Genomic DNA, 23225 nt, shown 5'->3' with positions numbered 1-23225 from the left:
TAGGGTAAACCTTTAAGTGATACCTCTGTGTCAGCATCAGTAGCCTTCAGTTCAAACTCAGTGATGGTCTTCCTCACACCCTCCTGCACCCTCATCCCTGGCACCTGCAGGATGGGCAGAGAGTCGTCCACCGGCCGGATAGTGATGTAGAACGTCTGTGAAATCTGAAGGACAACAGCATAACAGTAATGAAATAATTAAAAGCACACAGCGCTCAGTAATTGAATCTAGATATGAGCTCAATTGTTCCGCAGCACAGAATCTAATTTCCCATTAAATAGGTTAATGTAATTATCCTATCAGGGTTAAATGTAGAGAAACAGAGAGACCATAAAGAAAAGTGGTTTTAAATTACTGACAAATGCCTAAAGTGAATTAGACAAATAACGAAAAAACGCATGCTTAATAAAAGTACAATACAGGTGTACTGAGTAATTTTTCCTTATTAAAAATGTTTTAATACTAAAGAAATGAAGAATGCTATTGAAAAGCATGTTTAAATTACATAAGATGAAGACAGTTAAATCAGGAGCCTGATAAAAGCTTGTTTATTTGACAATGCAGTGGGTAGGATAATCACTTATTACTGGACTCATTTGCTTAGCGGATCAATTAATCGTGGCTGACTGTATTTAAAGCATTTGTGACCCTGGACCACAAAACCAGCCTTAAAGGAGTAGTTCACTTTCAGAACCAAAAATTACAGATAATGTACTCACACCCTTGTCATCCAAGATGTTCATGTCTTTCTTTCTTCAGTCGTAAAGAAATTATGTTTTTTAAGAAAAACATTTCAGGATTTCTCTCCATATAATGGACTTCTATGGTGCCCCTGAGTTTGAACTTCCAAAATGCAGTTTAAATGCAGCTTCAAAGGACTCTAAATGATCCCAGCTGAGGAAGAAGGGTCTTATCTAGCGAAACGATTGGTTAATTTCTAAAAACATTTACAATTTATATACTTTTTAATCTCTACACAGAGTACACACAGAGCTAGACAAGATGAGCATTTGAGGTTAAAAAGTATATAAATTGTAATTTTTTTTTTTTTTTAAGAAAATAACCGATAGTTTGCTAGATAAGACCCTTTTTTCCTCAGCTGTGATCGTTTAGAGCCATTTGAAGCTGCATTTTGAAAGTTCAAACTCGGGGGCACCATAGAAGTCCATTATATGGAGAGAAATCCTGAAATGTTTTCCTCAAAAAACATAATTTCCTTACGACTGAAGAAAGAAAGACATGAACATCTTGAATGACAAGGGGTAAATACATTAGTTGTAATTTTTTTTTTATTTGAAAGTGAACTACACCAGTATATTTGTATCAATAGCCAAAAATACATCACAGGTCAAAAATCATTAGGAAGTTAAAGGGATAGTTCACCCAAAAATGAAAATTTGATGTTTATCTGCTAACCCCCAGGGCATCCAATATGTACAGTAGGTGACTTTGTTTCCTCAGCAGAACACGAACGAAGATTTTTAACGAAAACCGGTGCAGTCTGCCAGCCAAATGATATGAGTGGATGTGCACCAAACCTTTAAAAGTAAACAAAAACATGCACAGACAAATCCAAATTACACCCTGAGGCTCGTGACGATACATTAATGTCCTAAGACACGAAACGATCGTTTTTTTGAGAAACTGAACAGTATTTATATCAGCTTTTACATTTGATACACAGCCATGTCCATTTGTCCTGAGCACGAGTTTTGCATCCGGCTTGTGACATGTGAACGCGCTCTGGCGTAGAATACGCAAACGCCGGAAGCGGTCTGTCGCATGTATACAACACTCATTGTTTACACAGATCAAAGAGATTGTGGGTATAGCTTATCCTGATTGTTCAAAACGATTTAAAGCTAAAAGATTACGTTTGCTTTCGCAAACTCATCCGGGACTTTTCACTGATTTCCCCTTACGGCTTTTGCGTATTAGGGATGTGCACGAGTACTCGATTAATCGATTACTCGAACCCATCAGCGACGATCGAGCATGAAAATGACGATCGATTGACTCTAAAAATTTGCGGGGCTTCAGTTGCCGTTGTTTTAAAGTAACGGGAGAAGCGCATCCACTACTTTATCATTGGCACGTAGTTCAAGCTCACATGCATTTTGTGTAGATAAATACAATTTGTAATATAACATTTACATATTTATGTATCTAGGCTATGTGATTAATTTTATATACAATGCGTCATGTAGAAAAAGTGCTTCAGCTTCACCTCATGCTGTTATTTCTTTTAAATGTTTACTGTATACTGTGACGCAAACGCCCTGCCCCTTGCTTAAACTCCACCCCCGATTAATCGAGTACTCGTTTCTCAAACCTGTGGATTAATCGAAATGAAATATGATCAGAAATGCCCATCCCTATTGCATATACTACGCCAGAGTGCGTACACACGTAACGAACCGGATGTTAAGCTCGTGCTCAGGACAGATGGATGTGGCTGTGTATCAAAGGTAAAAAATTATATAAATACTGTTCAGTTTCTCACAAAAACCAATAGTTTTGTGTCTTAGGACATCAATGTATCGTCACGAGTCGCAGGGTGTAATTTGGATTTGTCTGTGCATGTTTTTGTTTACTTTTAAAGGTTTGGTGCCCATCCATGTCCATTGTATGGCTGGCAGACTGCACCGGTTTTCGTTAAAAATCTTCGTTTGTGTTTTTCTGAGGAAACAAAGTCACCTACATCTTGGATGTCCTGGGGGTAAGCAGATAAACATCAAATTTTCATTTTTGGGTGAACTATCCCTTTAAGCAATGATCATGTTCCATCAAGATATTTTGTAAATTTCCTACCATAAATATATCAAAACTTAAATTTTGATTAGTAATATGCATTGCTAAAAAAAATGTGATTTTCTCAATATTTAGATTTTTTTAATAATTATAAATCTGGAAAAAAAGACCCTTGGTTTTATTGTCCAGGGTCATTTGTACAGTGGTACCGCTATCAAAAAGTATTGCTGCATCCATGCCACTAGGTGTCAGTATAAGTCTGAGGCAACTGCCATATAGACTACTGCAGCATTAATAAAAAATGCACCTTTAATTGAGCAGCACAGTACAAACTCAAGTGTATTTGCACATCATTTTTTATTCAAAATGCTAGAAGAGTGTTTTCCGCTGAGAGAAGAGCCCATTGTAGTATAACTGTGTGTTCATCTCTTTTAGACACTCACTAGGCAGTCCGTGTTTATTCAAGCTCTTTGGGCCCTAATTAGTGTTTGTGTGGGCGTGTATGTGCTTATAATGGAAAGAAAAGAGGTGAAAGGAAGAGAGAGTAGGAAAAGGCGAGAGGGAGGGTTGAGATTTCTGTGGGAGGAAGTGTGTGTGCTCAGTATGTGTGGAATGAGAAACAGAAAGCAAAGGGTGGGCATCTATGTGTTTACATCAATGTTAGTTACTGTGAAGAATGAGTGTGGCTAATATTTTTTATGACGAATTATATCATTAGCAGAACAAGTCCAGTTGAAAAATCTCATGAATTTCAAAATGTTTTAGTATTTATTTTGTAACTCTATCATATCAGCCACTTTCATGTTTATAATTTTTATATGCTATTATATAATGTATTAATATCTTGAATTATCTTTAATTTCATACACTGCCAGTCGGAACAGTATGATTTTTTTGTTTTTTAAAGAAGTCTTTTCACCAAGCCTGTATTTATTTGATCCAAATTACAGCAAAAAAATCTGAAATATTTTTACTGAATAAAATAACTGTTTTCTATTTGAATATATTTTACAATTTTATTTATTCATGTGTCTTCAAAGCTGAATTTTTATCATCATTACTTCAGAAATCATTCTAATATTCTGATTTGCTGCTCAAGAAACATTTATTATGCTTTGTATGTATTACGTAGTATATAAGTAGAATTTGTTCAGGTTTCTTTAATGAATAGAAAGTTCAGAAGAACAATATTTATCTGAAATAGATATCTTCTGTAACATTATAAATGTCTTTATCATAACTTTTGATCAATTTAAAACATCCTTGTGAAAAATAAAAATAAAAATTATACTGACTCCAAGTTTATGAATGGTATAGTGTATAATGTTACAAAAGCTTTTATTTCAGATAAATGCTGATCTTTGGATTGTTCTATTCATCAAAAATCCTGTAAAAATGTACTCAACCATTTTAAATAGTGATAATCATAAAAAAATTTGTTTTGATCACAGGAATAAATTACATTTTAAATTATATTAAAATAAAAAGCAGTTATTTTAAATAGTAAAGATATTTCACAATATGTCTGCTTTTGCTGTATTTTGAATTGCATTAAATAAATGCAGGCTTGGTAAGCAGAAGAGGTCTCCTTTAAAAAAAATACTGTAAAACATCTTTGACTGGATGTGTATTTTTAGTCATTTTAACTCATCTTTAATAACAAGACAACATCTAGTTGAATAGTTGAATACTTACTGTAAATTGTTCATGTTTTTTTCTTTCTTTTTTTGCAGTTTTTCAGTTTCAGTCCATAATTTAAAAAAAATAAAAATAACACTGATATACAGGTCCTCCATTATGGTTACAGACATTTGGACCCCAATGTATGTGTGTGTATGTGTGTGCATATGCACCTCATTGCCTCCGTCAGATACAGTGAAGGTGAAGTCATCAGAGTGTATCTCTTCTTCACTGGTGTGAACGTACTGAATGTTGCGAGAGGACAGGTCAGCCTGGGTAAACGTGCTGATCCGTGTTCCTATAACAACATCAAACAGAGAAAATTTCTCCAGTGACTAGCAGCCCACCACTTTATATACTGCCTTTGCCATTAAAACATAATGCAAACTCACTTGCCACCATTAAAAATATCCCACGGGTCAACTGAAATAGATGAATAAAACATGCACTACTGCAAAAATCCCATTGAGTGCACTCCAGGCATCACCAAGAGGGACAGAACGGAAAATAAAAACTGATCTTCACCTATGAAACCACCTTATACGACGCCCTGATAGAGATCTATAGGCTAGATCCCATGTAACGAGTTCTCAGTCTTCATTTAAACATGATGTTTAGATATATAACGTACTATATATCTTCCACGCAAGGCCTGAACATTGCCTGGCAGTTGTGGACAGTTTTTATAAATGTAGTGCTCTGCTAAACAGCCCATACAGAAACAGGACCGCAGACTATAAATATATATTATGATCTCTCAGGCTCTTCATATTAAATCTTACATAGAGACACGAATAACAGCGTTGCTTTTTGAGGATGAGTAGAGAAATGTACAGTTGAGGTCAAAAGTTTACATACACCTTGCAGAATCTGCAAAATGTTAATTATTTTACCAAAATAAGAGGAATCATATAAAATGCATGTTATTTTTTATTTAGTACTGACCTGAATAAGATATTTCACACAAAAGACATACAGTCCACAAGAGAAAATAACATTGAATTCATAAAAATGACCCCATATGCTTGATTCTTAATACCGTGTTGTTACCTGAATGATCCACATCTGTGTTTTTTTTTGTTTAGTGACAGTTAATGAGTCCATTGTTAGTTCTGAACAGTTAAACTGCCCTCTGTTCTTCAGAAACAGAATTCTTTGGATTTTCAGCATTTTTGTGTATTTGAACCCTTTCCAACAATGACAATTATGAGATTCGTCTTTTCACCCTGAGGACAACTGAGCGACTCATATGCAACTATTACAGAAGGTTCAAATACTCACTGATATTTCAGGAGGGAAAACGATGCATTAAGAGACGGGGGTGAAAACTTTTGAAAAGAATGAAGATATGTGCAATTTTCCTCTTTTGCCTAAATATCTTTTTTTTTCTTCATTTAGTACTGCCCTTCAGAAGCTACAGAACATACTTACAGAAAACTCAACAAGTTAAATTTACCCTGATCTTCAATTGCAAAAGGTTTTCAACCCCGTTATATTTTATATTTTGTAATATCAGCATTGTTTTATTTTTTTATTTTATTTTTTTTTTCGCATCCAATATTTTGAGGAGGCACTGCCTCCCTTGCCTCCTGAGCATGTATACACTCTAGTACTGTCTCTAAGTATGAGAATACAGGCTATATGTAATATGGAGTGACACTTACCCAGTGATGAGCAGCCCACCGCAGCATATAATGCACTTGGTTTAAAATGATAATGCAAACTTTTCAACCCCCATTAACAAAACTCCATGGATCAACTAAAACGTCTCTTTATAGGCTAAATAAGATGTAGTGTTGGGGAAGCTACTTTCAACTACTTTACACTACTTTAAACTACTCTTTTGGCACTACAAGCTACAAATAAAAAGTACCTAACTGCATTGAATCTACTTAAGGGGGTAACATCTTTTTATACGTGGAACCAGGGCAGATGCTAAGACTTTTTTACTGGGACACAAGCCCCACTGAAATACCACTGTGTCCCAGTAAAACATCATTAATAAAAAACTCTTTGTGTGACAGTGGAGATTATTTTACACTGACCCAAGAACCATTTTCCTTGTTAATATTTCATGTCCTTACTACCTTTCTAGGCCTTGAACGTGGTAGTTCTGTTGCTGTCTATACAGGGTCAGAAAGCTCTTGGATTTCATTAAAAAATATCTTAATTTGTGTTCAGAAGATTAACAAAGTTTAATCTTTTTTGGGGAAACTAACCATTTAAAGGGGTCATTGGATGCAAAACTAACTTTTACATGACAGTTGATTGACATGAGCGCCTTACCTTAGACCCGCCCTCACCGAGCTGAAACAGTCTGAATATGATTGCCATTGTGTGACTCAGGTGCAGAGGAAGACTCTAACTGAGCGATTGAGGTGTTCTGTTGTTGGATGTAATAATGAACATAGCAGTAGTCATTTACTCCCGACATCTGAGCCGCTGAAGATGCAGAGGATTAACGTTACTTTTGGTTTTAAAAGGAAAGCGCCGATCCTGATCTACATATGTGTCTATGTTTGTGTGAATCATTCGTGATGCAGCTTCACCCACAGCAGAAGTGAATATAAGGGTTTTTTATGCGTCCTTGCAAATGGCCTTTCCTAATAATGTGCTTGTTGGCAAGTTTTGCCGATAAACGCAGCTAAATGTGGCTAAAGTAAACATTACGGCTCGTAATCCCAACAGCAGAGAGGGGCGGGGCGAGCAGAGCTCATTTGCATTAAAAGGGCCCAAGCAATAAAATGAGCTGATAATTTGCAGAGCTGATTTTGACAAGGTAAAAGGGTGTTTTTTTACACTACTATTGAGAATTTTTAGCCAAAGCATATTACAGACCTTTTCTTAAGACCCTAAAGATTCATATGAACTTGTGGAAAATGGGCATCCGATGACCCCTTTAAAAGTGAAGTAAAATTTATGTTACTATATGCTGCTGCTAGTTGGAAGAAAGTATCTTGCTACTTGATACCGGCATTAGTTTGAAAGCTGAGTTACTGTTTTGTTACTGAATAATGTAGTTTTCCTTTTGGTTAGTCACTTTCAACAAGTATGGAGGATGTTTGTCTGTACCTGGTTTGCTGGAGTGTTCTAGATGTCCGAGCTGAGGCTGTTTGGTGATTCGGTAAATGAGTTCATCTGGTTCACTGTCCTGATCTGTAGAGGAGAGCTGGAGTGTTGTGATCTTCTTCAAGGTATTCTCATCCATAACCAAGCCCTTATTAACCACCACAGTGGGAGGAAGTCTGTCCTCTGAGAGAGAGAGAGAGAGAGAGAGAAACTGATGACGATGCACCAAAATAACTTCTTCTAACATTCCTGAACATGAATCTTTCAATGTCCCAAAATAACTTCTTGGCTCACCCAGGACGCTAATGAAGAAAGACTGGTCAATGACTCTGTTTCCCTCGGGATCTTCCAGGTTGAACTTGAAAGAGAAGCTGCCTCCACTTTCTCCCTTTTCATGAATGTATTCCACATATCCTGACAGACGAGGCGCAAAACCACATGAGACAATGCATCCCTGCTTAGAAATTCCCTATGGATGATTATGTATGAGAGAGAGAGAGATAGCAAACCTTTGTTGATATCTTCCTGGGTGAAGCTGGTGACAGGTGCTTTGACAGATATCTGAGCCTTGTTTTTGCCTGTATTTAGCAACAGGGAGCCAACGCTCAGGTCTTTAGTAAGGGTGAACCGCAGCTTAAGGTTATCTGAATCTATGTCCGTCCCTTTCAGATGCTGCTCTGTGATCTTAGATGAGGAGCCTGCCAGGAGGAAGGAGCAATGGTAACAGAAATGATACAGGCATTCGAATGATTTATTAACATCAGCTGTAGTCTAACTAGACATGAACCTCAATTATTCACATGAAGTGTTTGAATTGGTTCATCATGATTGAGATTTGTTTGGACTGGATTACTACAGTGGTTCTCAGAGAGCCAGGCGCTTCTCTAGTTCACTTAGAAGTCTGGCAGAGAGAGATTATAAGTGCATAATGCCATAATTTCAGTCTGATCCTCACACAAAGCCTTTGAGTGGCTTCAGAAGATATTTATGTGCTTCTTTTATGTGACTTTTATATCCTTCTCATCCCTCTCCTTTTGTGTTCCACAGATGAAAAAATACAGGTTTGAAATGATACGAGGCTGAGTGAAAGATTTGTATGAATGAATAGTAATTTTTGCATGAGCTATTTCTCTAAAATGGCTTTTGGAAAGTGTTATTAAGCTTTTTTATGTATTTTGGATCCATGTCTTTTAGAGCCATTATCAATAATTCAAATGTTTTCATAAGAAAATCATAAAGAAAATCACAGAACAATGTCTGACCACTGACAAAAAATATTTCTTTCAATAAAGAGTGTAACTTATTATTATTTCACGAAGAAGTGAAAACTGAAAGAACAACTGCAATTTTAATTATGTTCTTAATTAAAAAAAAAACTTTTTGTCATTCACTAAAAAGTCAAAATAATTAAAAAGTGAAATAATCTTTAAACATAACTTCAATGCTAATATCACTGGCTCCTTTATATTAAATTGCTTGTTTTTCCTTATTTTTAAAATGCTCTGGACAAACTTATGGAATGAATAAACATGTTTTAGATGTTTTTTATGCCATCTTCGCTATTATTTACAATTAAGTACAGACCTTTGTATATAACTCTCAAGGTGAGGGGTTGGGGCAGTGAGGCGATACAATAGTTCTTTGTTTTAAATTGGAACATGACAAAAATGTTTTTATTTTTTTATTTTACTGTATGCTAGAAAGAAGTGGTGTCAGCACTTTCTGTCTTTGTGGCAAATTTGCTTTTGCACTCATTTTAGAAGCAGTTAAGAAACTGAAACTGTGTCTGATGTAATAACCACTACTAAAAATAAGAAACCTAACCAATCAGGGAGGCTTGGGATGTGTGCAAGGGCAATGTAATGTAGCTGTATCTTGACCTGCTGCAATCTGTAGTCCTCTGTTAATTGTGACTCTAGGGCCTTCTCTCTTCCTAATATCCATGCTGAACTCCAGACGACCGGTCTCCGTGTATATGCCATCTGTTACTGAAAACTGGATCTCGTCAGACCCAGAGCCACGTCCGTCTGGTGTGTAGACCAGGAGCTCATCTAGAACATCCTGGTAAGTGAAAGTAGATCCTTGCTGGAGAATCCTGCCATTCTCAAAAGGTTGAGAGTAGAACTGCCTTCTTCGTAACTTCCCTATTGAAACACACACAGAAACATTATTGCAACGTTTCTTCTCATTTTTTTCTATCAAACACAGCATAAACACATATTGCTTTGCTTCCTGTTTTCAAATAAATGTGCACTTGACCTCTAATGGTCACTCTTTGTCATTTTTGTATAAATGCACTGCTGTCATAACACTCTGCTCCATTCCTCACTTGCGACTCCTAATAAAACCGCTGTGAACACCTTGACATGCGTCCATAAAAGTTTAACCAATGAAGCCCTGTGGGTCATGGCCTTTCCACCAACTCTCTAGTCAACGGCAGAGGCACAATGACAAGAACATCAATCAGCCACACAGGAGCCGGTCAGAGCGTTAATGTGGCAAATAATGGATGTTTTCTGAAGGCCGGCCATGAGTGAGCAACGGACTGTGGAATGAAGAGGGCATATGAAGAAAAATACAAAGAGGGCGACAGGCACTGACCGTATGAAGGCTTCTTGATGAGGGTAAGGAGAAGCTCATTTTCAGGTGTATCCTGGTCTAGCACATTCAGGGAGGAGTTAGTAATGACCACACCGGAGTTCTCCTCCACTTGGATGCTGTTTACTGAGATAATTGGGACTCTGTCCTCCTTGGTGTGCTGTAAACAACATCAAACGACATATCATATATAAACTTGACAAGTCAGGAAAGAGAGACAGGAAAGAGATGGGAATCGGGATATGATGCACACTAGCTTTGAATCTGCATCCCAGGGAGCCAGAGGCTCCAAACATCAACTACTTTTAAGCAACTGATAAATGAAGAAGAATCAAAGAATACCTGTCCATCATCTAAAGTAACAAAAAAAAAGGGTTTTGAAAATGTTTTCCGGAAAACATTCATCAAAGAAACACCATGCAGTCTTAAAGGGACAGTTAGCTCAAAAAATAAAATTCTGGCATTAATTACTAACCCTCATGTTGTTCCAAACTCATAAGACATTCGTTCATCTTCAGAACACAAATTAAGATATTTCTGATGAAATCCGAGACCTTTCTGACCCTACATAGACAGCAACGCAATGACATGTTCTAGGCTCAGAAAGGTAGTAAGGCCATTGTTAAAATAAGCCATGTGACATCAGTGGTTCAACCATAAATTTATGAACCTACAAGACATGGTACTGTTGTAAATGTGCATCAAATTTTTTTTAAAAATGATGGTGATGGAAATGATGGAAATTACGGTTGAATTACTGATCCCTGCTGAAAAAAACAGCATATGCTGGTTAGGTATGTTTTGGTGCTGGGATGCTGGTTTTAGCTGGTATTTGCTGGTCCTTTGCTGGTTTATGCTGGTTCCTTGCTGGTTTATGCTGGTTTATGCTGGTCCCTTGCTGGTTTATGCTGGTCATGTTGCTGGTCAAGGACCAGCATAAACCAGCAAAGGACCAGCATTAACCAGCAACATGACCAGCATAAACCAGCAAAAACCAGCAAGGGACCAGCATAAACCAGCAAAGGACCAGCATATACCAGATAAAACCAGCATCCCAGCACCAAAACATACGTAACCAGCATATGCTGTTTTTTTCAGCAGGGATGTCACATGGACAATTTTATCGATGTCCTTACAAACTTTCTGGTCCTTGAATGTGTCAGCTGTGGTCAAAAAGCTGAACTTGAAAGAGAAAAAAATATCTTATTTTGTGTTCTGAAGATAAACAAAGGCCTTACAGGTTTGGAATGACATGAGGGTCGGTAATTAATATCAGAACTTTTATTTTTGGGTGAACTATCCCTTTAAACCTAAAGAATACTTTGGTTTTGACTCATACACTAGTGCACGTGATGTAAATACCGCCAATAGCATAGTATTCGCATAGCGTGGAGAGTCCACTTTTTGTGAATTGTGCCAACTTATGCGCCTTGAATTTTTTTGTACACATTTTGTTTGACCACAAGGTGCTAAAACTAGCTTTGGCACAAACAAATAGAGATGAAACCTACACAAAGTATATATGTTCAAATTTAAGTATATTTTGTGCTTCAGTATTTTAATTATACCTGGATGTCTATGGTGATATCAAAAGCCTCAGTTTGACTTGATCCATCACTGATGTAAAAGCTGAAGACGTCCTGGCGGATGTTGGCTTGGCGGATGTTTTGAACATAGAAGATATGGTCTGAGGTGAGGTCTTCAATAGTGAAGGGAATGTCAGGGGTGATCATGCGAGATCCACCAGTGGCTGTTTGACACAAAGGACACATCTTAATGTGTTGAACAAACACAACACTTGAGTTTAGTTTAGTTTTGTAGTGCTAGAGACTGCATTTGACTGGGAATAACATTTCTGAGCCTAAAATCCAAACAAGTAATTGATCTTAAAAAAACAACAAATAAGCAACTTTCTAGACAAAACACGAAAGAGTGACTGTCAGCTGCAAGAGAAGAAACAGCTAATATTTATGAACAAATGGCTGTGAGAAACAAAAACAAACTCAAAATCGAAAGTATAAAACTAGTGTTTTCATAAAGTAGACACATCAAAGCAGACATCAGAGCTTGCATCTGTGTTTTGGATGAAAAACTACATTTTGTACAGCTGTCGTTGGGTGTTTAAGTTCCACCATGATCTGCATCTCCTTTCATCTTCCCTACTCAAACAGGAAGCCTGAATAAAGATGACTGCTTCAATCTGAATTTTACAGATCTACAAATCTCTATCACAGCAAATGAGCACTCTGCTCATGAATAAAATTACACCATCAGCAACTATTGTTTAAAAAAACTGCACTAAGGAAACAGCTAAGAGATTTACCTTGTTTTGTGTTTTCAATGAATCCATACTTTGGTGGGCTGATCAGCCACACCAGGAGGTCCTTTCTGGGTGTGTCTGGGTCAGATGCAATAATGTGATTGGCTGAGAGTTGGACTCTCCCTCCTTCTTGAACCTGTTCATGGGAAAGAGTTTCTAAAGGCTGAAAAAAGAGCTCTAAAACTAGTTGAATGGTGAAGTGGGAACCATTCTCACCTTAACGCCGCTGCGGATGGTGACAACAGGTGGCTGTCTCTGGGTAGATGTGATGGTGATAGTGAACATCTGATTCTCCAAACGATTGTTCTCACCATCATAGACGACGAAGTGGAAAATGTCTGTCACAGGCTGGTTACCCGTTTCAAAGGATGTAACATACCTTTAAAAAAATAAATATGTTTCACACTATTTTCAGCCACACAAGGTAGATGTTCCATCTGCTTAAAAAGCAAACCACCAGAGGATAACAGTCAAATATGTACAACGTTGTAATTGCCTGAGAGAACTGTTTTATATTTCATCATTTCTCGTAAGGGATCAACAATTTAAAGCAATTAAAGAAGCTTGTGTTGTAATGCATGTTGTGTCTCCCCAAGCATTTCAACTCGCCAAACATTTTACATGCCTCATTTATAAAGTCTAATATTAACATACGCTAAACTAGGAATGACATTTTAATACTGGTAATGATTGAAAATAATACACTTACAAGGAACAGACATTCAAATTATTATGAATATGCAGCAACATTTTGGTAAAGATGAAAGCAATACTATTTAATTCCAATTATAGTTAAATATTTGTCAAATATATGTAAGTAACAAACCTGCCAAGAATACAAAATACAATTTTTACAATTTATTTTTTTACATTTTTGCAATAGGACAGGTCAGATATGACAGAAAGTGATGTGGGACAGAGATAGGGGGCGGGATCGGGAAAGGTCCTCAAGGTGGGATTCAAACACAGGATGCCCGGAGAGAAACAGCACTGTATGTCAGCGTGCTGCCCACAAGGCTATTGACGCCAACTAGGGCAGGACTTTTTTAAAACAACATTTTTTTTTTAATTATTGACCTAGAGAGTCCAGAGAATTGCACTGCATTATTTATTACATATTTTTTAGATTGAGCAAAAAAAACTCAAACTAGTAACTTTTTTTTAATCATTTAATAAATGGTTTGATTGACAGCAGTGGTTCTAGAGGCAAAGTTGTTCAGAATGAGGAGGTCTACTGTATGGTACAAATACCATGCATATGTGTGAATATACAATAGTTTACACCCTTGAAACATGCAATATCGCTGCCCCCAGTGGCCAACTTCTTTTAAATTTCTCAGAAACCTTTAGGGCCATGAGTCAAACAGGCCCACCAAATTTTGTTCCAGTCGTAATAAAGTTCATCGACCTATGGCAGTCATGTTTTTGGCGATACACAAATGTCCTTACAGACTTTGAACCAAGAGTGTGTGTACCGATTTTCAAGTAGATAGAACAAACAGTAGTTATGGTCTTTTCATGTTTTTCCCTCTTATAGCGCCTTCAAGTGGCCAAGCTCCAATATTTGTTTTTTTCAGATTTAGCTCTTACATACGAGTTGTGAGTTTGGCCAATATATCTCATTCCGTTCAAAAGTTATAGCCATTTTAGTAAAGGCAGCCCTGCTTCTTTCAACGTTTTGGCGACCCTGTGCAATGGAGAGTTGAAAGTTTACCTTTTTTAAGAAAATGTTGACGGTAACAGACAAATCCAATTTTGTCTGGCATGGGCCAAATATTCTAATGACATAGGTCTTTAGGAGTTATGAGCGATTTCATAATTTTGTTCGCTGTAGCGCCCCCGTCAGGCCGATTGGGGTGAGCTTTGGTGATGTTGTAGACAGTGTGAGTACTACCATCTCTCCAAGTTTTAAGTCTCTACGACTTACGGTTTGGTCAGTTTTACATGGAGATTGCTGATCCTCGGCCATTTTAACAAGTACAATAGGGTTTCAGTGCTACATGTTTGAATCCCTAATAAATACTATAATATTATCTCAATGACACTAAAATGACACTGGATGCAGGGTGTTTACCTGATTTTCTGGTTGTTGATGTCCCCCATTGTAAAGGAGGAATATTCACTCAGTTCCTCATGGTCTTTTCCAGCCTTGGTTTTGGTGAGGATCCCATACATTGGTACAGAAACTAACTGCACAAAAATTCTCTCATCGGGAGATTCGTCATCCTACAAGACATTGACAATCCCTCTTAAGCATATTGGAATTTACCAACTTGTCTGTTCTCAATTACTGTCAGAACATCTCATTCCTTACCATATAAGATAACTGCGAGCGTCTAATGATGGTACTGCTCTTCTCCGCCACCTCCATGGACAGCAAGGCCTTAGGGTCACGTTTGGGTGCGTCACCTCTGACCTCTGACACCAAGACTTGCACCTTGATGGAGGTCATGGAGATCCCATCCGTCACAGAGAAAGTCATGGAGTCGTCCTCAGTGTTGAGACCCGCGTGCTCATACTGCAGAACGTTTCTGGTGACGTCACTGGACGTGAAGGTGTCCCCTGGGGTGAAGAAGAGTTTTGATAAATAAACTAAAGCAACTGAAGCCAGAAAGTATTATAAAAAAATGCTGTACCTACCGTTGACCATCTGGACCTGGGAGCCAAGTTCCACTCTCAGAAGAGTGCCGTGTAGTGGCCCCTCAACCAGCTCAAACTCTAGTTCTTCAGGAGCTGTGTCAGCATCCGTCACTGCTAACTGTCTCCCACCTACATGACCAAGTCCATGTGGGATAAGAAGTAAAACTTTTTAATGAGGTCTACAACTTTTTAATGATACTGACTGGGACTTTAAAATACTTCTTCATCCACTTTAATTACTTTGTAGAACTTAAACCAATACACGTGTCCTTACCCACTGGTGTCCTGCCGCCGAGACTGACCTCCAGCACCGGATCCAGAATCTGAAAGACAGGCGGCTGCTGATGATTGGCCAACAGCAGAATAGCAAAGTCCATCTCTGGAGTGGTGTGCTCTCCATCAGAAACTGACATAAGAGAGGGAGTAAGAATAAGTCACACATGCACAAGAACATGGTTGACCTTCAGGCAAGTTCTGTCTTCTGCACTTCAGCTCAATTCAGCACGGATGAATGAATGCAACTTAGACACTAGAAGAATAAATCAGACAAAAAGTAAACACAAAATAAAACAGAAATACCTAAAACACATCTTAATCACAATAAATGCGAACTACAGAGACAACTTGTCACATACAACTATTCAACATTCCTAATAATAATGTCAGCAACGAAGGCTCCATTTGATAAGTGTCGAAATCAGTTTTTTAGCCGCTGTAACCTTCAGAGCTCAAGCAGTTGTGTGTCGTGTATAAATTCGTGCTTGTGAACATGTGTAACCATGGTATTCTAGTGTCCTCCAACATAAATCTTACTGTCTGCAAGGTAGCACTGCACTGATGTTCCTGAAATCTGGTAAGGGGTTTGCTCTTAATCTCTAATTTTAACATTTAAGCTATTAATTTAGCCTTAACGGTGTCCTATTATACCCCTTTCAATGTAAGTCTTAGAATCTGTCCACATAATCTGTCTTTGAAGTTTCAGCTCAAAATACCCCACAGATCATTTACATCATTTTAAAAATGCCTATTTTGAGTGGAAGCAGAAACACATATGAGCTGCTGTTGCCTGCCCCCTGTTCCAAAGAAGGGCTGTACTTTTACAGCTTGTACCTCAGATACTCTGCTAAAAAAACATCTGTTTGGTTTTGATCATCATGTCTACACTGAATCATGTGTGTTAAACCATATTAAGTTTAAACTTCTAATATAGGGTTTTCTGAGAGCACACATCCGAAGCATACATAAAGAAATTAGCTTCATACGGCATGTGAGTACTAAACTAAGTTCTCTTTCATGTCTTATTGCGCTTAAACTGTCAAATACACACAAATTTATGTTAAAAACACAAATGATTTACGAAAACAGTTGGTTATGTCTGTGAAGGTAAACATCTGGGAGAGAAATTGCATGTTTATATTAGATCTGTGCGGCAGCAGCGTAATATATAGTTAATAAATCAATACATCTACTGTTCCCTTGTCTCCTCTGAGGCTGGGACTCTAAATAGTGCTAAATAGTGCCAAAGACAGAACAGTTAGCATGCTTTGCCCGAACTGGTATGCTGTTGTTGTTTGCAAAAACAAAATGAGGGCGCCATGGGTGGAAACGTGCAGATTAAGGGGCGGTAATATTATAATAAGATCACCTTTCTACGTCACAAAAGTAGCGAAATCTAGGTTGCTAAATTTTTCACAAGCTTACAGAAAAAAGCTTACCAAACAGATTTACTAGGTTGTTACTTTTCACGTTTTCTGGGTTAGCAGATGCACGGGGGCCCGATTATACCACTTAAACATGGAAAAAGTCAGATTTTCATGATACGTCACCTAAGTTTTTCTTTAGTGACAACTGCAGGACTACTCCAAAAATTTAGTCTGCTTAAACCTGCCCCTGCAAGCTCACTTTTGAATACGCTTGAACCTATTGCAAAATATACACGGGTAAAATCTTTCATTCTCATATGGATTTTGTGATTGCATGTATTTCCAAAATAACTAATTTCACACACAAAAATGTGCAGAAATATGGTAAATGGGACTGCACATTTAGCTGTTTTAGTATCTTTATAAACATTCTAGTTCAAGCTAGAAATACGAGAAATGAGTTTGAAAATCCCCTATTGACTTACATTGGATTAAAAATGTAACTGTCAGGGATGATAAAATAGTCAAATATGTGTAATGAATAGTGACTGGTTTTGTACAGTAATCATTTATAGCCTCCTTGTCTACATATTTTTGTGACTTTAGTGTGCATCTGAAAACCAAACTCAGTTTGAGTGTCAAAAGAATTGTAGAGTGCTTTTATATTTCCCAGAAGGAGAAATGGAATAGAACAGAACAGTGCTGAATTGGTCCTAAAAAAGGGTAACTCAACTTTTTCATGATTTTACATTAGCAAAAAAACTAGTAGTAACTATGCTGGTGGAAACATTTTATGTAATGAAAAAGGCAAGAAGTCGTTTTCAAAATCAAAGCTCTAATTTACATACTTTCAATGTAAATGAGACAAAGTAAAGACCTTGATCCTGTCAGAACAATGAAAAAAAATAAAAAATAAAAACAGAATACTTGAATTTAAACTGTTCAAAAAGCTGCTGAGCCAAGATTCAAGGTTTGTTGTTTGCCTTCAGTTGAATATATAGAAGTTCGGAATAAAAAGCTCTTTGTGCATCAACTTCTAATGCAGCTGTTCTTCTTCAGTCTATTGTTACTCTCCATCCATTTAACCCTATTACTAAGAGCACTAAAAGGAGTTTGTCTGCCCTACAGTGCCCTGTTTCCATCCAGACACAGAAGGGCATATGAGCAGTCACACCTCTGATTCATGGGCACCGCAAGAAGAAGATGGATGCGCAGTCGTATTCTGCTGTCAGGCGAAATAAAGCATATGGATGGACATCAGAAAGAAAGAGGGAATTATATTCCCTCTTAGGGAAGAGAAGGTCCCATAAATAAATAACAGCAATACACCAGGGAATGTGGGATCAGACGCACAGAGGGATCAGTCTATGGTGTTTCAGAGGAAGAAATGAATTCAGGATTTGCTGGAAGCGTGTAAGGTAAGGCAGAATAAGACAGAGTTGCAGGGGGTTACAGAGGCCAAAAGTGATTATATACCTGTGAAATGGAGGCTCACTGACTCTGGTAGACCTGCAGGAACGAAACAGTGTTAGTGGTTACTTTCACAATCAGCTGCTAACAAATCGCAATAATTAGAGCGCAGGGTGAGAGATTTTCATATTTAAGCGGTTAAGCTGCAGAGGTGAGTTTAGCAGACTTACGCATCGCTAACAATACCTCTGATGTTAGGTTTGACAGCTCAGAAGTACCAATTAGCATCAGATTAGTACTAAATAAACAGTGTGCTGGCATATTCGCTAATTAACTTCCCACACAAATCGTACACATTTCAAAATAATGAACGTCTCCCTATCCTACTATTGTTACACCCACTGCAGAGCACTGTAAAAAAGTTTTCTATTTCATTATTTTAACATGTAATTTCTTGCTGTAATGCCAAAGCTGAAGATTCAGATCATTACTCCAGTTTTCAGTGTCGCGATTCTTCAGAAATCATTCTAATATGCTGATTTGCTGCTCAAGAAACATTTTTTATGTAGTAAAGACTAACCTGTGAATGAATACTGATAAAGCTCCTGAAGGTGGGACGGGGCTTGAGGTGGTCTGTAGATAATGTTGCCGCTGTCTACATCAGCCTGGGTGAAGAGACGCACATGATGGTACGGTTTGTCCCTGTGCTCCAGTGTACCTGAAAGAGGAGAGCGACATTATCATATTAATATTAATATAACAATCAGTTTGGTATTAGAAGCTTAGAAATGAAATGAAATAGAGATTGTGAGATAAATTTATTTGGCTTCCTTATGCATAATTGACACATACACTTTCTATTTGAATATTTTAAAATGTATTTTATTCCTATAATTTTTTGCATCATTACTTCACATGAGCCTTCAGAAATCATTCTAATATTTCTGCTCAAAAACATTTACTATTATTACTATTTTCTTGAAAACTGCTGAGTAGATTTTTTTTCTGAATAAACAGAAATATTTTGTAACTTTCTAAATATAGTTATCATCAAATTTGATCAATTTAAAGCCTCCTTGCTAAATAAAAGTATTAATTTCTATAATTTCTTTCCCAAAAAATTATACTGACTCCAAGCTTTTGAATGGTAAAGTGAATAATGTTACAAAAGCTTTTTATTTCAGATAAATGCTGATCTTTGGATCTTTCTATTCATCAAAGAATCCTGTACTCAACAGTTTTAAATATTTATAATAAACATCAAAAATATTTCTTGAACAGCAAATCAGTATATTAAAATGATTTCTAAAGGATCGTGTGACACTGAAGACTGGAGTAATGATGCTGAAAACGTAGCTTTGATCACATGAATAAATTACATTTTAAAATATAAAAAAGCAGTTAAAAAAGCAGTTATTTTAAAAAGTTATTAATAAATAGTTAGTTAAAAGAATTACTGCTTTTGCTGTATTTTGGGTCAAATAAATGCAGGCTTAGCGAGCAGAAGAGACTTCTTTAAAAAACATTAAATATCTTACTGTTCAAAACCTTTTGACTGTAGTGTACATATCTCAGTGGCGATGTTTTATTAAAACAGTTGAATATAAGTCAGATTTCTTATGTATAAGCGATACATATTCATGAGCTACGTCACAACCAGCAGATTTTTTCCCGTTTTTTTTCTATAGCAATAGAAGCTTTATGACTATTCTATGACTGTTATCTAATCCAAGTTTAATGTCTAATCCACAAAAGGAAATGAACCATCTGTGACACTGAGCAACCACATATGAAGTTTCTCATAATGATCTTAGAGGTGAAACGTCTACCCTTCCATTAAAGTCTCGGCAAGTTATACCTTTGAAATCCTCTACTCTCTATTTAATGATACAAAAAGGAGAACAAAACAAAACTATCAGGCTTCTATTATGCCTGTAAGTGTCCTACTCCTCACCCCTATGACAATAATGCAGGTTTAGTTACCGTGGCCTGAGGTAAGCGTTTTGGTGATGTTGTAGACAAGCTTGTCGCTGGGCGTCTCAGAGTCAGTGAAGGAGAGAGCAGACGGAGATATCACAGTCACGCGATCTTCCAGTGCCTGCAACCACACACACACATACACAGCCAAAAAAAATGTACACTGATGAAGACAATAAAGTTTGGAGATCGTATGAATCTCAGCTGACAGTCAAGTGTTGTTAAAGGGATAGTTCAAAGTGACTTTGTTTCTTCAGTAGAACACAAACAAAGATTTTTAACTCAAACCGTTGCAGTCTGTCAGTCATATAATGGCAGTGAATGGTCACCAAACCTTTGAAAGTAAAAAAAAAAAATTCACAGACAAATCCAAATTAAACCCAGCGGCTCGTGACGATACATTGATGTCCTAAGACACGAAACGATCATTTTTTGTGAGAAACTGAACAGTATTTATATCATTTTTTGCCTCTGATATGTCCAACTGTCCTGAGCATGTGCTCAGCATCTGGTGCGTTACCTGTGTACGCACTCTGGCGTAGTATACGCAAACGCTGGAAGTGGAAAAATGACCACTGAAGACCCTCCACATTTTTACTAAGTTTATGGGTGTGCTGATATCCAGCTGAAGAGCAAGCAACCATAACTTCAAGCGATCAGGCTCAGAAGTTGGGAATCGGTGAATAGTCAACAGTCCAGGATGAGTTCGCGCAAGAAAACGTAATCTTTCAGCTTTAAGTCAGTTTGAACAATCAGGATAAGCGCAAGTAATTACCATTTTGAATAGCCGCTATACCCACAATCTCTGTGCACTGTGTAAACAATGAGTGTCGTATACACGCGACAGATCGCTACCGGCATTTGCGTATACTACGCCAGAGCGTGTACACATGTAACACACCGGATGCTGAGCACACACTCAGTACAGTTGGACATTGCTGTATATTAGAGGTAAAAAATGATATAAATACTGTTCAGTTTCTCGCAAAAAAACGATCGTTTTGTGTCTTAGGACATCAATGTATCGTCACGAGCCGCAGGGTGTAATTTGGATTTGTCTGTGCATGTTTTTTTTACTTTCAAAGATTTGGTGCCCATTTACTGCCATTATATGACTGACAGACTGCAACGGTTTGAGTTAAAAATCTTTGTTTGTGTTCTACTGAAGAAACAAAGTCACCTACATCTTGGATGCCCTGGGGGTAAGCAGATGAACATCAAATTTTATTTTTTTTGTGAACTGTCCCTTTAAATGTCTTTGAAAGAAGTATCTTAAGCTCTCCAAGGGTGCATTTGTTTGATCAAAATACAAAAAAGATTTTACAATTTTAAAAAACTGTTATCTATTTTTAAATATTATTTTTGTTTTAAATATGTATTTTTGTTTGCTAGACAAGACCCTTATTACTCGGCTGGGATCGTGTAGAGGTTTTAAAGCTGCATCAAAACTAAAATTTGGACCTTTAACCCGTTAATAACCATTAAAGTTCACTACATGGAGAAAAATCCTGGAATGTTTTCTTAATTTCTTTTCGACTCAAGAAAGAAAGACATGAACATCTTGGATGGCATGTTGGTGAGTAAATGATATTCTGGAAATGAACTAATCCTTTAATATTTTTTGTTAGGATTCTTTGATGAATGAAAAAGTACTTTAACAGAGGAAAAACAAAAACACACTAATATGTGACTTAGAAGTTTAAATTAAAAAGCAGTTTCAAAGTCTGGATACACTGAATGTTGGATAAAATGTAATGCAACAGAATTATGCCCTGCTGTTTGAACCTTACAGTGATTTGCAGGTCGGCTCCAGGTGAGAGCTGAGGCAGGCCAGGGGTATGAGGCATCACTCCTATTGTAAACGTCTGCGTATCACTCAGAGTCTCTGGATAGACCTCGCTTGAAACCTGCCAACAAAAGCACACACACCCATGCATGAACAGACATTTTTAAATTGAACAAATACCATAGTACACGTTCCGACTAGTGTGTAATATAAGCTGTCTCAAAAACTAATTTGAACATTTCTCAGATGATAATTGGCAATCATTACTGTACTACATAACGAAAATCACTCTCAACATCAATATACATATTATTTTTGAGGTATTTAATTCTATAAGTCTTGAGCAGACACCTAACAAATAGGTTGAAGCACTTCATGGTCACAAAAACACCCCTGAGGACATAAACTAAACTGTGTCGAACCATTAAAACTCAAATCTTATTTAATGAAGTCTGCGGTGCAGGGTGCAGCCTCAGGCAAGACGAGAAGAGAAAAGAACAAACAAGAAGAGAAAGCAATTTTCTCGAGGACAACCACAAAAACTGTTGTGTCGAGAGTCATTAGGGATTTAAGCTGATGAATTAGATGTGATTGAATGTTCTTTAATGCTGCTTACACTGATCTAAAACTGGACTTGAAGACAAATTAGCTCATTTTCCCTAAGAAATGCAGCGAGGCTCATGAAGGAGAAGTAGGACAGATGGACAAATTGGCCTAAGAGTGTGAAACAGAGCTGAAGTAAAATGGAGAAAATATCCAATAGCGCAAGAGAGGAACAATGTGTTTATCTCTCTGAGGGGTTTGTGTTTGCTCCGTGCATCACTTGTAACAGAAGATACACTGATTTAAACGTCTGGTGTTGTCTTTGAGAGAAAGAATGAAAAGTTCAGTTCAAAAGTTGGGGGTTGGAAAGAGTTTTTAAAAGAAATTTTGTGTATTCATTTGATCAAAAATACAGCAAAACATTAGCCTGAAATATTATTACAAAACTTTTTGACCTCAAACTTCAGTTTGGTGCTTTAAGCTTGGAAAAGAGTTTAACAGTGACTGCTGAATGCGTATGTGAAAAAAGTTGACGGTGGACCAATCCTCAAAAATCTACAGATTAAAATATGAGACGCTGCCATTCAATTGCAAATGAAAATATATGACCTTGGACCACATTTTTTTGAAACTGAGGGAAATCTTTGGGAGAAAATCGCCTTCAAAGTTGTCCAGAAAGTTATTGGCAATGCATATTACTAATCAAAAATTAAGTTTTGATATATTTATGGTAGGGAATCTACAAAATATCTTCATGGAACATGACCTTTACTTAACATCCAAATGATTTTGGCCTAAAAGAAAAATC

The 23225-nt window shown here is 37.2% G+C and overlaps 1 protein-coding gene across 1 annotated transcript in view; it reads right to left on the bottom strand.

The window, feature by feature from the left end:
- Positions 1–23225, bottom strand: part of fras1 (Fraser extracellular matrix complex subunit 1) — a 133561-nt gene that overhangs the window by 13711 nt on the left and 96625 nt on the right. The window contains exons 33-50 of the mRNA XM_073839522.1: positions 21879–21995; positions 20095–20209; positions 18692–18829; positions 18178–18210; positions 15333–15464; positions 15059–15187; positions 14733–14980; positions 14493–14644; positions 12635–12797; positions 12422–12554; positions 11667–11848; positions 10102–10258; positions 9381–9644; positions 8010–8198; positions 7795–7914; positions 7504–7683; positions 4605–4729; positions 24–164 (exon numbers count right to left, since the gene is read on the bottom strand). Of these exons, the coding sequence (XP_073695623.1) occupies positions 24–164; positions 4605–4729; positions 7504–7683; positions 7795–7914; positions 8010–8198; positions 9381–9644; positions 10102–10258; positions 11667–11848; positions 12422–12554; positions 12635–12797; positions 14493–14644; positions 14733–14980; positions 15059–15187; positions 15333–15464; positions 18178–18210; positions 18692–18829; positions 20095–20209; positions 21879–21995 (2718 nt within the window). The remainder of the gene's footprint in view (positions 1–23; positions 165–4604; positions 4730–7503; positions 7684–7794; positions 7915–8009; positions 8199–9380; positions 9645–10101; positions 10259–11666; positions 11849–12421; positions 12555–12634; positions 12798–14492; positions 14645–14732; positions 14981–15058; positions 15188–15332; positions 15465–18177; positions 18211–18691; positions 18830–20094; positions 20210–21878; positions 21996–23225) is intronic.

This window comes from Garra rufa, chromosome 5 (assembly GCF_049309525.1).
Source record: "Garra rufa chromosome 5, GarRuf1.0, whole genome shotgun sequence".
Lineage (NCBI taxonomy): Eukaryota > Metazoa > Chordata > Actinopteri > Cypriniformes > Cyprinidae > Garra > Garra rufa.
This window is presented reverse-complemented; position numbering and strand designations above follow the sequence as displayed.